At 45.0% G+C, this 18,003-nt stretch overlaps 1 protein-coding gene across 10 annotated transcripts in view; it reads left to right on the forward strand.

Moving 5' to 3' along the window:
• PUM3 (pumilio RNA binding family member 3) overlaps window positions 1–18,003 on the forward strand; it is a 95,723-nt gene that overhangs the window by 19,766 nt on the left and 57,954 nt on the right. For 3 of the 10 annotated variants that reach the window (XR_012332510.1, XR_002176317.2, XM_019934765.3), the window contains exon 1: window positions 3,076–3,561. Coding sequence is in view for 6 of the 10 variants with exons in the window: in XM_019934765.3 (XP_019790324.1) it covers window positions 3,554–3,561 (8 nt within the window). In the remaining 4 variants the exon portion in view is untranslated. Of the gene's footprint in view, window positions 1–2,885; window positions 3,562–9,623; window positions 9,739–17,849; window positions 17,973–18,003 lie in introns of those variants that run through there. The other 7 variants (XM_073806162.1, XM_073806163.1, XM_019934767.3 and 4 more) reach the window with 5 other exon arrangements.

Here is an 18,003-nt window from a genome sequence, read left to right on the forward strand (position 1 = left end):
AATATGCGTGATTGGCTCATTAAAGAGGCACTGAACAAGGATTATCAACCGGGGTCTTCCAGTCTTCAAGAGGTCTCTGGACAGAATTCAAGCGGTCCATGAACTAAAATGGTGCGACAGAGAGAAAAATCAAATACATCTTTATTTTCATCAACCTCTCACTAAAATTAATCTATTCCATCAAATATAACCACCACAAACATCACATTACAGTTGTTGCAGATACCTTGAAATATCATTTTTGCTCATTAGTATTTCAAAACCACCATGGGCAGGAGGTCCACCCCTGGATCTCATTTACTGCATTAATAAAGAAGCACATGTATTACTGTACCTCACATTTTCTTTAGTATTCTGATGATTGCATTTCAATATAATTGGCTTACTTTGTAATCCTTTGCATTCTAAACATTATGCATTTAAAAACATAACGCTGAGAAGGAGTTCAGAAGCCCCAGCCGAATGCCAGAGGGCTAAGAACTCTTGTATTACACTTTGTCAAGAGCTTGACTGGGAAGAACAGAATCCTTCAAGTCGTTCTGTGCCAAGGGAGCTGGCAGAATTGCCAAAGAACAGATAGGACCGCATTCACCCCTTGCCTCTGGGGCTCCAGGCACTCGACTTTAGGGGAGACTAATAATAATCAGGACTCTCCTTTCTAGCTTGCTAAGGAGTCACCCATCCATCCTGTGGGTTTGGATACTGTCAGACATTTCAGGGGAAATAGTGCCGCCTGGTGGCAGATGTTCTTCCTCAGCCACACACTTCTGTCTGTCTTGCAGGTAGGAACATTCAGGACAGAACACATTGGCACTTAGAATGGTCTGTGCATAGCTCTACCCCTACCCCATGTACTTTCTTTCCACTACATGTGTCCAGGCTTGCCAATTCCCAATATCACAGATTTGATCCATGATAATATTCAAGCCAGGTTTTGCAGAATCACACTTTATGTCTCCTTTTAGAAATGTTCACCAGTGGGCAGTGATTGGCAGTGTTTAAATTCCCATGCTCACAGGGCTTCTATAATGGTGACAGTCTCTTTCCCCTCAAAAAAGCATTTTTATTTGTCTTAGTGCTTGGAGCGTTTCAAATGCAAGGTGCACAGAGAGACAGGAAGGCTGTGGGGGACTCCTTTTCTGTCTGTCTTGAGGCTTCAGGCGGTATTGATCTTAGTGGATTCTGGGTTTCTGACACGTTGACCCTGGGTTTGCTTCCTCGCTTTGGTCAATTTGTCCTTGAATCATCCGTTGCGGCGCCAGCTCCTGACGCGGGCTCTGCTACTTCTCCTCCCTTCCCCAGCCACTTCCCACGACCTCCACTGCCCCCTCACTGGTCTAAGCCACCAGCCTTTCCTCTCAGGTTGTCATAACAGCCTCCTAACTGGGCTGCCTTCTTCCTTTGTCCCCTTGAGTTCATTCTCCATGTGGCAGACAGTGAGCCTATAGAGACACAAGTCAAATCATACCACTCCTCTGCTCAAAATCCATCTCACTCAAAGTCACAATAGGTCTTCACAATATCCTACAAGCCTCTGTAATCAGGCCTGCAGATAACTCTCTGATCTCACCTACTACCACCCTCACCGTCAGCAACAATACTGGCCTCCTTGCTGTTCCTCAACCAAACCAGGCATGTTTCTGCCTCAGGACATTTTTACTTGCTGTTCCCTCTGCCTAAAACGCTGTTCCTCCAGGGACCAACATGGCTCACTCTCTCACTTCTTTCACAGGACCAGAGACCCATACCCGTTATTTTACTTTTCTCTGTAGTACTTATCACCATCTCACATCTTATGTATTTTACTTATTAATTTTTATTGTCTTCCTCCACCTGCTAAAACATGATCTCCGTGAGAGTAGCGATTGTTGTCTCTTCGGGTTATGATAGTATCCCTAACATCTAAAAAAGTACCAGTCACAGCAGAAAATCCAGTGTCTGTTGTATGAGTCCTATTTCCTGCCATCAGGAGGTCACACTCTACCTGATGGATGGACCGTCTTTCACGCCTGCAGTGAGATCTGTCCCCCAGCCGCCACTCAAGACTCTCCTGGCCTGTGAGGTCACTGGATGACTTTCCTGTTCCGAGCTATATAGCAGGCTTCTCTGTTCCTTGTAGCATTAAAGCAGGACCCCCCCAAAGCAGAGTGGCCCAAATCTACTTTTTCTGTCAAATTTGAACCAACCTTGGGATGCAGGGATCACTAAGTGGCAGGTTTTCAATATGATTACTTTGGGGAAGTAACAGTATGCAAATTGGCAGGGCTTGTATAGGGCGGCTTTGCTGTAGTTTCTCCTGAGAGCTTTTAACAAATACCATTGCTTAGATCCTTCCGCTAAGGGAGCCTGACCCCATTAGTCTGAGCTAGTGGTGAGGGGCGGGGCGTTGTGGGGTGTCAGGCATTGGTAGTTTAAAAAAGCTACCAGGTGTGCAGCCAGGGAGGAGAAACCCTGATTCAGGACTTTAGAACTGGCAAAGCATTTTCATGCGTTACTGTCTTTGCTTCTCACATTACGTCCACGTGACAGGTGGGGTGGCAGATGTTTTTTGCCCCATTTTACAGGAGATCCAAGAAGATCGCTGACTTGGCAGCCAGGAAGTCTAAGAGTTAGGATTTGAATCCACCTTTGGCCCCAAATCCGGGACTCTTTCCCACCAGCGTAGAGCAAAAGTCACCTCTAAATGAGGTTGTAAATCCATCCAGAGCAACGTTCTCCTCGATGGCGTATTTCTAACTGCACTTCTTTCTCCGTGAGGCTGCATGAGAACAGAGACCAGGCTGCCTTATTCGCTCAGAGCCTAGCGCAAGTTATTTGCGGAGTGAATGAATGAGGAATGAGTGAATGCAGCCTTTGCACCATTGGCGCATTTGCTCTGCTGTTCTCCGCAAGTTCATTGTCAGTTTGGGTGCCTTTGCGCTGCTTCGGTTGGCTACACTGTCCAGTGACAGTTCCACTCAGATGCTGGTTTTACTCCAGGGACATCTGAGCTCACATTTTATCCAGGTCAGGGGAGCTGCCATGAACCCTCTTTTCTTCCCTTTTCCTCAGCACATTTCTGCAGCTGAAAGATTGACTGAGGCATCGGCATGAAGAAATTACATTCTGTCTGCTCAGAAGTCCCACACCAGTGGGCTCGTTATAGTTAGGCCTCAGTGGAATAGTTCTCTTTCTCAGCAAGTCAGAGTGGAAAGAGAAGGGAAGAGTGATCTTCATTAAGATGTGTTCACCCATCAATTTCTTTCCAGATGAACCTAATGGCTCCCTACAACGTGGAAAAGTCCCATCACCTCCTGTTTCCGTGAGGGTGCTTTTGGATGAGATAGCGTTAAATTGGTTGACTTTGAGGAAAGCAGATTGCCTCTGTCAGGTGGGTGGGCCTTATCCAATCAGTTGAAAACCTGAATAGAACGAAAGACTGACCTCCTGGAAGCAAGAGGGAGTTCTGCCAGCAGACGGCCTTTGGACTTGAACTGCAGTGTCAGCTCTTCCCTGGGTCTTCATCTTGATTGCCTTTCGACTTGAACTACAGATTTCGGACTTGCCAGCCTCCATGATCACGTGAGTCAATTGTTTAAAATCAGCGTCTCTCTCTCTCTATGTACATATACACAGATCCTATGGGTTCTTTTCTCTGGAGAACTCTGACGAATACATCCCAGTAGTAACAGCCCAGAATATCTCCAGGCATTGCCAGGTGACCACTGGGGGGCAGAATAGTCTCAGTTGAGAACCACCGCTGGTGACGGGTGAGGCTCCCTCAGGGCATAGTTTCTGGAGAGGCTGACCTGGCTAGAATAGTCCAGAACCTAATGGAAGCTAAAATACCTCCTAGAAGGTGTTCTCTGTGTGTAATTCAGTTGGAGTTGGTTCCAGGTCTGGTCTGACAGCAGAGGTCTCAAGGAGTCTCTGGAGTATTTTAAGCTAAAACTAAGGAGCTTTGCCTTGAGCGTCAGATTCTCTCTTCTACAGAAACTGTGTCATACTTGCCTGAATTTTACTTCAAAGAAAAATGAAAGCAAACCACCCTTGAATCCAGTCCTTACAGACTTTCTCATTTATAAGATTTTCTCTCAATTACCTTATGTTGAAAAATAGAATATTACTTAGAGAAGATGAGCCATAAACTAGTTCAGATCGATGCAGATTTTGAATGTGAGTAGAAGGCTCCTGAGAGAATCAGTTTTTTTTTATTTTTTGTTTTTTTTTTAAGGGGCAAAGAAATATTATACAGTCATTATTCCTGGGTGGTAAACTTGAATGTTGAAACTCCTTTCTGAAAACAGTATTGGGTGACTCCAAAAGTGCCTCTATTGATGACAAGGATACTTCCATCAAAAATGAATATGAATAGGGCTTCCCTGGTGGCGCAGTGGTTGAGAGTCCGCCTGCCGATGCAGGGGACATGGGTTCGTGCCCCGGTCCGGGAAGATCCCATGTGCTGCGGAGTGGCTGGGCCCGTGAGCCATGGCCGCTGAGCCTGCACGTCCGGAGGCTGTGCTCTGCAACGGGAGAGGCCACAACAGTGAGAGGCCCGCATATCGCAAGAAAAAAAAAAAAAAAAGAATATGAATAAGGCAAGCTAAAAAAAAAAAAAAGACCTCCTAGACAAAAAAAACAAACAATATGAAGGCTTTATTAAATGAAACATAAAAGCAAATAATATTTCCAAATTTGTATCTTATTTTAAATGTGGCTTTGAGTATGTTCATGTCACTAAATAAATTAAATATTACAAGGAGACATTTGGCTAGTTCCCCTATGTCTATAAAAGTTGGCCCAAATGTACTTTTGCAGATTGTCTCACTGACAGGAAGGAGACCTGAATGGTCAGCATCCGTAGTATTCTTTAAGCGAAAGGATCGGAGGGTGACCAAGCCTGTCCCCTCCCTCCCTCTCCTCTCTCAGCCTTTCTACTCTGCTTTTTCTCCACTTCCTCCCCCCTACACCCCAGCCTCCTCTTCTGCTTCACTCTCCCATTTCGTCTTCCTGTTCTCCTTGCTTTGCTTACTCTCCTTGCTTTTTCCTTTTTCCTTTCAAATATGTACCTTTCAAAGATCTCCATCCCCTTGGGCATATGTGCCCATTCTTGTTCTCCTGTCAAATGTGATGGAAAGATGAGAAGAATTTAGGAGAAGAAAGGGGAAAAAATCAATTCTCGTTGCGTCACTGAGAATGTCAGTGTGGAGGAGCCTCCACAGACGAGCAAGGTCTGGGAAAAGTCACGCGGAGGATGGTTCCATCCATACACTTGGCAAAATATCACTCGCTGCCCTCCCATCTGAACCTCAGAACGGCGCGCATAGTTCCAACAAAGCAAACAAAAAAAGTAAAGGTTATATATTTCCTCTACTGCAGGGATGAACTTGCTGCAGGAATCAGCATTTTTTCTTTTGAAATCAGATTGACTTGGCTGCGCTCCCAACCGCCAGAGGTAGTGAATATTTTCAGCTGGGTTTGTGGAAACCGCTCCCTCGCTCGTGGATCTTAAAGAATCCTACCGGATGTCAGCTGCCCACAAAACTGAGGAGTGAGCCTTTAATCTTTAGTTTGTGATGGCGGCCAAGGAAATGCCCATTTCCCAGGTCCCGTGACCTTCTGAGGCAAGTGACCCTGCTCCACCTTGTATCCCCTACATTCCAGGAGTCCCTGACCCCGCCTCCACTGCCCATCACCTCCCCGATTTTGCCCTTCCAATCCCCGCAGTGTTTTCCCTCTTGGACATTTCAGCTCCATTCTTCCAGGAACACAGCCTTTTTCTTCTTTTTCTTTTTCCCTTTTTTTTTTTTTTTTTTAATAAGTCTGACTATCTTGCCAAGGAGCATAGGGGTGAGAAAAGGGGAAAAGACCTCTTATTTTTTAGTGACAGCTTTGAGAGTGAGGTTGAATGAACGCCTCCGTAAATTACTCTCCCATGCTTCTTCCATTTTCTGTCTTCAGTCTTTGGTGAGTTTTCTCAAAAGCTCCTGCTTGAAATATTTGAAGAAACTGCTAGCTTATACTTACCTTATTTTTTATCTCCGTTATCCATAGGTAATGTTTCTTGGTTTACATTTATTTCTTCATTACTTTTTCTTTTGTTCCCATGCAAAAGACAGATTGGCTGAAATGAGAAAGTCTGGAATTTGGATGTGTGTTACTCTCCTATGAGTATGTTTATAAGCTTTACCATACCTTTCCCCAGATCTTTCCCTAATATGTGTATTTCATAGGTGTTATAAATGATTAGTCTTATAAGTGCTTATTTTCCCTAATGTATTAAAAAGAATACATGTGGGGCAGGTGAACTTTTTTCAGAGGTTAACTCCACAGTCATTAAGTGGACAGAGTCCCTTGTTGCCTTATAAGGCAAGGATCTATAAAACCAAGCCTTGCAACTCTTCCTTTATAAAAGCTCTTGAAATCTGTTCCTTCTTTTCATTTCCTGCTGTCAGCACATTGGTCTGGACCCATGTGACTCTCTGCTTAGGGGTCTTAATCTACTGCTGCTCCCGCCTGTAGCAGATCCTGCCAATAGCCTGTCCGTATCACCCACCCCTTTCTATTCTGCACACTGCCCCCCACCCCATTGCCAGCAGGTGCATTTATGTCTGTTTCTCCGATGCTACCAGATGCCATTTTGATGCCCATGTGGCAGACTGGCAGTTCTGGGGAACCTTGAATCCCTGCCCCCAGGAGCAAGCCCTCAGCCAATGACTGCTGGGAGCTCATGTATAAACACCTCAGCTCCTACATCCCTTGGGTGGGATGCCTCTGAGCTGTATGTTCTACACTGGCTCCCAGAGTCCCCCAACAAGACTAATGTCCAGTTATCCACGATGATAAATTACTTGACAATGAATACTTTACTGTCTGCCTCCTGTTCCCTATCTCTCTCCCCCAGTCCCATGTTGGTTATGTCCTGGCACCACCCCCAAAATCAGTTATTTTTGCTTGAATCTTGGTTTTAAGGTTGACTTGTGGAGGAACTCATTCTAAGACATTGCCTCTCATGTCAGCCCCCACTAAACAGTCATGTTATATTGAACTTTCTTTAAAACTTCAAGGAGGTTAAAACCCCAAAACTTTTGTCAACATCACCATCTCCACTCAGAAATCATTGGCAACTTGCAGTGGGTAAAGTACAGATGGTTTTAGCCTATGGCTTAAGATTCTATATCATGTGGCTTTTTTCGACCTTCGGTAATCCTGTCTCCTACAACTTCCTTCCGCTCACAATGGAGGTTCCAACCATTCCCAAAGGACACAATGCTCATCTTGACCCCCAAGCATCTGCCGGCACTATTCCCACCACCTGAGCCGCACGCCCCGCCGCTTCAGTGTATCTGAGGCCACCCACCATCAGGACCGTTGTCCTCTTTGTGGATCTTTTTGCTGAACACACCATAACTTTGGCACTTTGCCTTTATTTCTTTATTGTGATATGTACCATCTTTTTCTTTATTCCTCTCCTGGCCTCCCACCTAACTGTTAACCCCTCCTAGGGTAGTTAAACCACTTTCTGTCTTTAGGACCTAGAATGTAGGTTTATAAAGACTAGGAGAGGACACAAAATTCATACTCTGCCATTTATTAAATGTGTGACTGGGCAATATATATATGGTCTCTTTGAATTTGTTTCTGTATTAGTGATATATCAGTAATGTAACACTAGATATAGTTGTGATGATTTGAATGACATAATACATATGAAAAGTGCTCTCGAAACTATCCAAGGGTATCTAGCTAGTCATGATTAAGTGGTTGGCAAATAATTCCTTCTGCTGCTGCTGCAAGTGGGAATGATAAAGGTACGTAAGACAAGCAGCTCCCTAGAGATAAAGAATGAGTATCAGGAAAAATCAGCAAAAAAAAAATATGTATCATTACATCGAGTTTTATTGAACCGGTTCATGGGCAATCAAGTAGCATGATTCTATCTACCTCACATATTCATTAATCCTACAGAAGTTTATTGTTTCAATGTCAGATCATTTTTCTCCCCTGCTCAGAACCCTGAGACGGCTCTTCTTTTTCACTCAGAATAAAACCCAGAGTCCTTAAAATGGCCTAAAAACCCTTTCACCATCTGCCAACCGGCCCCGTCCTCCTCCTGAACTTGTTTCCCATTACTCCTCTCCCTGGCTGATTCCAGCCTCCTCGGCCTGCCTCCTTTCCTCAAAGACATAGTCACGTGGGGTCCTGACTCCTGCCTTGGGTCCTTTGCTCCAGCTCTTTCCTCTGCCTGGAAGGCTCCTTTCCCAGATGCATGTTTGGCGAACTCCCAGCCTCCCCAGATTTCTCCTCAAACCTCTCCTTAGTGACACCTACTCTGACCACCCTATTTGATGTTATAACCGGTTCCCCCACTCTGGTTCTCTCTTTACCCAGCCCTATTCTTTTTACTATAGTACTTCTCATGTATCCTACAATGCCTTTATATAGTGTTTGTTATTGTTTGGTGTTTATTATTAGCAAGTCTTAGTTTTGTTGACTAATATATATCCCAAGTGCCTAGAACAGTGCCTGGGACAGAGTAGCCACTGAACAAATATAGTTGCTGAATTTGTTGACTCAAGTTCTTACTATGTGCCCACAAATAAAATAGCTCTGATCCTTATACTTGTGCAATTATAGTTTAACAATTACACCCATTTCTCAAATATTATCGACAGCTGAATACGTGCCAAGCAATCTGCAAGGCCCTAGAGATATTACAGCAAACAGAGGAACAATTTCCCTGCTTTCGCACAGCTAATCCTTGTGAAATGATATGATGTTGTAAAAATTCAGGCGTTAATATATGTGAAATACTCAGCCACCAGATTAAACATTCCAGATCGTTATTTTCACGTCCCTGTCTTGTGGACAGACACCAAGAGCACCCTGCCTTGCACATACTAAACCTCAGCAATAAAGTGTACTAAGACAAACACTGGATTGTGTGCTCCCCAAAAACCTAACTTCTACTTTCCATGCGAAGTCAGGTTTTGATTCAATAGTTTATATAATTTATTGTCCCAGGAGCTATTTTTTTGAGATTTTTCTTGGAAGACCTATTGCTTTGAGTTGCTAAATACTAGATAATACATTAAAGAGTATATGGTAGAAATTTATCTTGTCCCCCTAAATATAGAAAAGACATAAGGTTAGGCTTCTAAAACCCTGGTGATGGTTCTGGGTTTTGTCCTGGTCTTGACACTAAACCAGTCATATGACAGTGACAGGCAGAGTGTGCACCACTCAGGTCTTCCTTCAGGAGAGAACTTGCTGCAGGAGGTGAGTGGTGGGGTTAGCTGAAAGCCTCCAGCTCTCAGACCTTCGGCATCCACCACAGTGTCCAAACCAAGGCCAGAGGCTTCCAGGGCTGCTCCAAGCCAACAACAGAACGTGGCTGCGATGCAAGAGCCAGGCCATCCCTGCCCAACTCGGGACTCTTCTAACGGCCGGTTTTTGCTTTGAGTCTCCACACCAGCCTGGCCAAAGCATTCTCAGAGCTGTTCCCTGGGGCTCTTCCTGTACAATCTTTCCTTTCCACATTGCAGTCCAAGGCCCTTCCTCTTACCCCACTTCCTCTTCCCTTTATCTTTACAGGCTATTCCCTGCATAAATCTTATGTTTCTAACTCTGCTTTTGCTTCCCAGAAAACTTGAAATAGCACCACTGGTACCAGGAGCGGTCCCAGAAAGCTGGCAAGAAGATGGGGTTGGAGACAGGGTCACTCACCACAGGCTGGTGAGGAGGGTCCCAATCCAAGTGGTAAGTGGGGCACAGCTAGTCATGGGCACAGATGGTTGTTCAACTACTAAAAACAATCACCACTGATGAGCAGGGGGTCCCCCGGTGGAGAGGAATGCCCTTGCCAGGGCGGTGGTTCAGGCATTTGAATGTTATGGGGGGCTTCCGTGTATCTAAGGGGAGTGGAGTTGGAGGACTCCCTGCAGAGTGACAGTGGGGCCCGGAAACAGATAGTTAAAGGCAGGCGGAGGAAGCAGAGGCATCTCTGGTCACTTACAAAGAGGCTCCTGTCCCTTGCGGGAGAGGACAACGTGAAGAGCAAGCCCAAGAGAGTCGTGGATCTCCAGAATCTTTAAAACGCTTAGCCCAGGCAGCCTGTTACACGGAGGCCAGTGACCCGCTTGGGAGAACTTGAGACCCTGAGATACGGGATGGGGACATGAGTGGGTGCCCCCAGTTTTGCTCTGCTGACTGCCCTGAACATGCAGAGCTTGCAGAGGTGGCCACACTGCCTCGTAAAAATCCACACTCTGCTTGAGCAGGAAGACACTGCAGAGGCCTCTCCCTGCAAGACAACACCTGCTCCCCGACGCCCTGCTCTCAGGAGCTGCCCCCGCTGCCTCTCCTGGCTGCCAGGCCAGTAACTAGGGTTAAGTCCAGCATAGCCCAGCAGAGGACATGCTGGGCCTGATGAAGGAGAAGAGAAACTACCCCCCTCCCATGGGACCAGCACGAGTTGGCCAGCATGTAACTGTCAGGGGAGAAGACTACCCAGGGACTGCGTTAGGAGGATGCTTGACCAAGGGGCTGGAAGGTAAAAGTGAACAAGCGGGAAAACTCTGACTTGGGGTCACTTTCTTGGGACATGGGATTTAACACTCCAGCGAGGACCCTGGAGGAATGGGGCAAACACTATGTTTTTACTCAAATCACAGAGCAGAGGTGAAATGCCTGAGTTACCACAGCAGATGGTAAAATAGGATGGAAAAAACAGATGGAAAATAGGATCAGAAACAGTTCACACTCCTTGGAATGAACAACAATATTCATTTACAGTTTTGCACCAGGGCTATGTTAGCTCGCCCACCTTCTGTCTTAATATAGTCCAAAGAGATCTGGACCATCTGGACATCCTGCAGAACATCACACTGATCCATTACATTTGTAAAATAAAGACATGGCTAGCATGCTAGAGACCTTGGTAAGAAGCATGTGTTCAAGAAGGTGGGAAATAAACTCTACAGAGTTTCAGGGACAGGCCACTTCAGTAAAGTTTTCAGGAGTCCTAAAAAGCTAAAGGAGGTACACATTTTTAGGGTCAGGGGCATGTCAGGATATCCCTCCAAAGTAAAGAAACGTTGTTGCCTCTTGGATTCCCTATTACAAACAAGGAAGTACAGTATCTGGGGGGCCTCTTCAGCTTCTGGAGGCCAGATAGTCCACATCTGGGAATCTTGCTCTGGTCCATGCGCTGGAGGGTGTGGAAGGCTGCCACCTGTGAGTGGAGCCTGGGTCAGGAAGGAGCTGTACAGCAGGTCTAAGCTGTAGTGAAAGCAGCCTCTGCGCTTAGAGCAGAACAATGGGCAGACCCTGTGGTGTGGGAAGTGTCAGTAGTGAGAAGAGATGCAAGCGCAGAGTTCATGGTAAACCCAAGTAGGAGGATCGTATAACACAGGGCCTTGGGGTTCTTCAGCAAAGGACTTGCCATCTGTAATGGAGAATTATGTGCATCTGAAGAAATAGCTCCTAGCATGTTACTGAGCCCTCATAGAGACAGAGTGCTTGATTATAGTGTACCAGTGACCATCCACCCACAGCTGCCAGTTAGGAGGCAGGTTCTGTCTCACCTGTCAATGCATAAAGTGAAAAGGGCCCTGCAACAATCCGTTATAACATGGAAATGGTATATCAGGGATCGAACCCAAGTAAGACCGGAGGGCATGAGTCAGCTGCGCGAACAGAAAACCCAGACCTCCATATCACCCACATGATGACAGCAGCCCCCCTTCCTCGTCTCTCCCCGATGGCCACAGAGCAGGGTGCCTTACAAATAGCTGATGGAGGAGGAGAAAGCCCAAGCGTAGTTTACAGGTGAGTTGGCTAGGCTCAGGGGTGCAAACTGAAACTAAATAGTAGCATTACAACCTCATTCAGGCTGAAAGACAGCAGAGGGGGAGAATCTTCCTAATGGGCAGGCAGTGCCCCTGGTCATCCAATTGATGTGGAAGGAGAAGTGGCCCAAGGTGAGAACATGTAGAAATTCCTATCATTGGCCAATGCCCCAACCAGCTGGTCAGGGACCTGGAAAGAAAAGGACAATGGGAAACAGTGAGGTCCAGGGTAAAGGCAGATGGGAGTGGACACAGCAAGTGACAATTTTCACATTGTTAATACCCATCAGAAGGCATCTGCAATAAACACTGAACAACCAAGAAGACAAAAACGAGTTGGCCAGTTGACATCAGTGAGCTTGCAGCCCTGGGCACTCTAGAGCTGGCCTGATGGGTACATGAACAGAGAGGCCACGATGGCAGAGGCGGAGGCTACACGTGGGCCCAACAGCATGAACTTCCACTTACCAAAGCCAGTCTCTAGTGATTCCTCTGAATGTAGAACCTGCCAGCAACAGAAACCAGTGCTGAACCCCTGATATGGCCCTGTTTCCCAGAGACCAACAGGCCACCTGCTGGAAAGTTGATGACGCTGGGCTCCTTTTATTATGGAACGGCCAGCTGTTTCTCCTCATAGGGATAGAGCCCTATTCCAAGTGTGGACTCGCCTTTCCTGCCCAAGAGCCTCAGCCAGCACCGCTGTCCAGGAGCTAAGAAGTGCCTGATCCATGCTCATGGAAAACGACACAACATGGCATCGAGTAGGGAACACACTTCACAGCAAGGGAGGTCATGTGATCCACAGGACATATCGCATACTGCACCATCCAGAGGCAGCCAACCTGACAGAGCTTTGCGTTGGCTTCTTAAAGGTGCTGTTGAAGCACCAGCTTAGAGTCCAGAATCTGCAAAAATGGGATGCTATCTTCCGAATGCAGAATAAATCTGAATCAGAGATCTCTGTATAGTGCTATAAGAAGACTACATAGGCCTGAGACCTAAGGAGCAGAAGCAGGAATGGCCTCACTTGCCATCATTCTAAATGGCCCTCTGGGGCCATCTGTGTTTCCTGTTCTTACAGCTCTGGGCTCTGCAGAGTTCGAGGTCTTTGTCTCAGAGGGGCCATATTCTCGGCAGAGGACAGAGCAGGAGTTCCACTGAACTGTGGATGCTACCTGGACATTTTGGACTCACTGTGTCCAGGACCAACAGTGAGGAGTCACCATGTTGGCAGGAGAGATGAACTCTCGTCAGTAGGAGGAGGCGGGAACGTGTGGGATCACTGTAGAGCCCAGGTGATCCACTTAGGTGCCTCTCAGTACTCCTTAGCCCCCAGTATATCTGTAAGTGGACCTCTGTAGTAGTCCTTGCCTTACAAGGGTATGCTTACCAGTGTCTCAGAACCCTCAATTAAAAGATCTCTTTTTCACCACATCCTTCTCCCTTTGTCCCTCCCTTCACAGGTGTCAGATCAGTATTAGATCAGTATCATGGTCTGAGGCTTCCCTCTTACTCCTGTCCCCTCCATCCTTGTCTTTCACAGACTTTCCCCCCAGTAAATGTCTTGGCCTTCTAATCCTATCTTGGCGTCTGTTTCGTGGAGAATTCAAACTGACATGATGGGCTTCGGTTAATTGGCTAATCTTTTCTCCGTCTTAAAAGTAAGAGGAAAGTTGGGTAGGTACCTAGAGCTAGACATCATTGTAAGCCCTGACTTAACCTGTCTATAGTTTTTAAAAGTAAAATGGCAGAAATAATTAGAAAATTAGTAATTTATTAATAAGCTTGGTTATCAAGTCTTTATTGCTCAGAGATCAAGGAAATCACAAACTCAAACCAGTCACTAGTTTCCAAAGGAAATGCTTCTCATAAAGCCCGAAAACAAAAATTTAACAAAAACTTAGACCAAAAACATGTTCATTGTTCTCATCCTCGCTAAAACCTGGGGCTGGTACGTTTTGCTTGAGGAGTTTTGTTTTACCATGGTGCATTGTTAATGCTCCATGTATAAGTGATAACTCGTGGGCTTTAAGTGATATTAACTAATCTTTGACACGATCTTTCATTAAAGGTGGTATTTTAACCTATAGTCAGATACACTTTCATTCTGATGGTCTGATTTTTCTTTCTGTGGCTCCTGTGGGTGTCACCAAAGAAAGTAAAATTAGGACAAGGTCAATTTTATGTTTACTAGACAGTAACTAGAACATTCTAAATGCACAATTAATGTTTAGACTATATTTGTGCACTTTTTAGCAAATGTATGGTATTGAAAAACATAATCCACTCTAGTCAGAAGCAGTTCTTTTTTAATGAAAATGTGTTGGCAACTGCTCCGTTTCCATGGATTTATGACTCTAATAGGTCCTGAAAATAAAACCCAATCTTTGCCAAAATCTCACTTATGCTTTATATCAATAACATGCCCTTTATCCCTGCTTATGCGTTTGGGAAACAGAGAAACTATACCAATTAGTTAAAAATCTATTAGTTAGGACTCTAAAGAACGGATTTGGAGGGAGGGGAGATGTGTGGGAGCTGACACCTAACACTTTATTTTTGTGAAAAAGAGAAAAATTGTACAGAATCATGATGAATTGAAAAAAAGAGTGAATATTTTCCAGAATACATTTGGAAGTGTATAGTTCAAATTTAAACCATTTTCAATATCTAATGATGTTAAATCACTGCAGGAGACCTCAAGCAACAAGAGAGATACAGTTATGTCCAAGACATTCTACTTACCAAAACAAGTGCACTATACATTTAATTCTGTAATTCTAGTGACTGCAAAAGGATTAAACAGGGTTTAATCCTCAGTTAACTGGAAAGTCAAATCAAATCAAATCACCAACTTGAACTCCATTCCCTAAATAAGCAACTCTTAATTTTAGCTGCACCTTAGCATGTTCTGGGGGAACTTTCCAGATTCTCAATGCCCAGGTCCCACTTCAGACTAATTAAATCAGAATTACTGTGGTTGTTGTTGCTGTTTTTTAATCCACAGGTGATGTGTGGCCAAGATTGAGATCCACTACCTTGGATACTACAGTTGTTTTAAGTTTAAGCTTACTACAGTTATTTTAAGTTTTAAACCAGTTTAAATTACAAATTAAATCTCTACTGTTGGATGAAAGCATATTTGCCAAGTTACCTTTAATTTTACTAGAGCACTGGAAAAAGAATGAACTCCAAATGCCTGGTTAACATTATGTCTGATGGTCTTCCAATCCTTGGGGTGGCCATGTGACTGAGTTCTAGGTGCTTAAATAGAAGGGGAACCCTGCCAGGTCTTTTCCCTCTGAGATAAAAGGATAGCGCCCTACTGGGGGGAAAAAAAGTGGATTTCATCTTTTCTCCATTCTCCTAGCCCTGAACTCTGATATAAATCCGGAAACTGAGAAGTACATCTTGCAGTCAGAAAACAATAGTGAAATAAGTCAAGACAGAGAAAAACAAATACTGTGTGATCTCACTTATATGTGGAATCTCAAAAAACCCGAATTCATAAAAACAGAGACCAGATTGGTGGTTGTCGGGGGTGAGGGGCGGTGATCAAGCATAGGGGAAATGGGTGAAGGTGGTCCAAAGGTACAAACGAAAAAGGAAAAAATGAAATCAGCTTGGGTCTGTGATGACACTGTTGAGCCACTGAACTACAGCAACCAATTGCCTTCAGAATTTTTGTTGGGGGAAGAAATTATTGATTAAGCCACTATTAGCTGAACCTTCCATTACTTGCAACCAAAATAATTTCGAATGGATACACCTTGGCATGCGCTCGCCCTCTCTCCCCCTCCAAGCTACAAATCACTAAACATTTACTATTAGCTGATAACTTTATCAGCTTTTGAGTCACAGAGCAACCCCAAAAGATAAGTGCTGTTATTCCCATTTTACATATGCAGAAACTGAGGCCCATACAAATTAGTTATCTTGTCCTCAGCATAGCCCAGCAGAGGTCATATATTCCTTGGATTTTAAGCCAGGTTCTTTTGATTCCAATGCCAGTGCTCTTAATTATGTTGCTATAAACCTCTTGCATGTGTACAGGTCTAGTTGTCCTGATTAAATTGCATGCCATATCATTTAGGAAGAGCATTTTATGCTTCTAGGAATACATATAACGTTCAACATTTAGGTCATTAAATATTTGAAGAATTAACGGGCTTAACTTGGTCAACTGTAAAATTATAGAAAATTTTGTTGGTGGTGGTGGTGGTCTGCGAAACCGCAAGATACTTCCAACTCACTCCAAACAAATAAAACACTCAAGTCAATCTTCCCTGTCAACTTTTTGACAGCACAGATTTGATAAATAACACCATAAATAATAATCTAGGACTTAGGTATGTGACAACTTTTTTTCTCCCTGGTGAGAAGGCAGAAAAATATCAGAGTTTGATGTATATGTTTAAGACAGCTACATGGATGTGTCCTAGAGGATATGGGGTGCTGCAGACTGTGGTGTTGAAAATACAAATGAATCTCTTCCAGGTAGGGTGTATATGTTAAGATTTTGTTATTATTATTATTAGCTAGCACATACCATACTATTTGCCTAATAGGTGCTGTTGATGGACCTCCTGCCATTCCTGTTCTGTATTCTCTCCTTTTGAGCTTTCACTGGAGAACTAATGAATTAGAGAAAGCCATCCAGAGTCAGTCACATTGAGTTTGGAGTCAGACTCACTGGATCAGAAATACTGAATGTTTCCCCTTTGTCCATAACATGAGGAGGAAAGATGTACTTAACTGTTCTTATGAGACTTAAATGAGCTTATCCAAACGTAATACTTAAGGCAGACAATAAGTACTTATCAACGGTCTGTGTGCTGAAGAGTGGGATAGGTGTCTGGGAAGTAATGATGGCCCCCGCCCTCAAGAAGCCTAGTCTAGTGAATCATCAGTCTCAAGCCAGTGCCTTAAGAGGCGGGAAGCAATGTGATTTAGAAGACAGTAAAATCTGATGCTTGACACCCCTGAGATCAAGTCCCATTCCTCAACTTTCCGAGTGGCCCTCCAAAAGATATGTCAGTGTACCAACCTGCAGAAGCTATGAAAGTGACCTTATTCGGGAAAAGGATCTTTGCAGATGTAATTAAGTAAGGACCTCCAAATGAGATCATCCTTGATTACCCTGATGGGCCCTAAATCCAATGACAAGTCTTTATAAAACGTAGAAGAGGAGAAGACATAGAAGAGAAAGCCGTCTGAAGACAGAGGCAGAGGTTGAAGTCACGCAGCCCAAGCCAAGTAACGCCTGGAACCACCAGAAGCTGAAAGGGGCAAAGAATGCTCCCCCTAGGTCCTTCAGAGAGTGCACAACCTCGCTACCAGCATGATTTCTGACTTCCAACCTCCAGAACTGTTAGAGAATAAATTCTGTTGTTTGACCAGACCAGGTTTGTGGTGTTTCTTCATCTGTAAAATGGGGACAACATCCTAGTCTCATTTCCTGAAATGTTAAGTGGGGTTAACTGCTGTCTGGAGGAACGCGCAGACGTTTAAAACGGCAAACGTTTATTGAGCGCTTGTCCTGATCATTCAGTGTGCTAGGCGCTTTCCCTGTGTCTTAGCCATCTCTATTTTATTAATCAGATAACCAAGGCTCAGAGAAATTCAGTCATTTGCCCAAAGGCATACAGCTAAGAAGCGGAAAAAAACCGAGATCGCAATTCTAGCCGACTCCCGAGATTTCCCTTTAACGTCCCCCGCTGGACTGCCAGGGAGGATGCAAATGAACGCACTCTCAAAGCGTTAACTAGTTTAGCCTCAGTTCCAGCTACAAATTAGCCGAGCCAACCAAGCCTCCACTTCCACAACTGGTCAACCCTCGTGGGACGCCGCCGGCTCCCCTGGCCGGGAAGCGACAGGGTTAATGACGTCATTTTCAGGAGCCGCTATCACGTCTTCGCCCCACGGATCCTTTCAAGGGCCAAACCCCGCCTGTGACGCAGCCCTCGCGCTTCTGGACGAAGGGAGAATAGAAGTGGGCCAATAGAAATGCCGAATTTCCGTTTTTCCGGCTAATCCCCACCCCTTAACCGAACTCGGCCGAGGAAGAAAGGAAAAGGCGACTAGGGGGCGGGGCAAAGCGAGGAAGCGGAAGCCGTGGCGGCGGAGCTGGGCCACACGTGTGCGGTGAGTGTGGAGGCCGCTCCCGGGAGGGATT

The sequence above is a fragment of the Tursiops truncatus genome, chromosome 6, assembly GCF_011762595.2.
Source record: "Tursiops truncatus isolate mTurTru1 chromosome 6, mTurTru1.mat.Y, whole genome shotgun sequence".
Classification (NCBI taxonomy): domain Eukaryota; kingdom Metazoa; phylum Chordata; class Mammalia; order Artiodactyla; family Delphinidae; genus Tursiops; species Tursiops truncatus.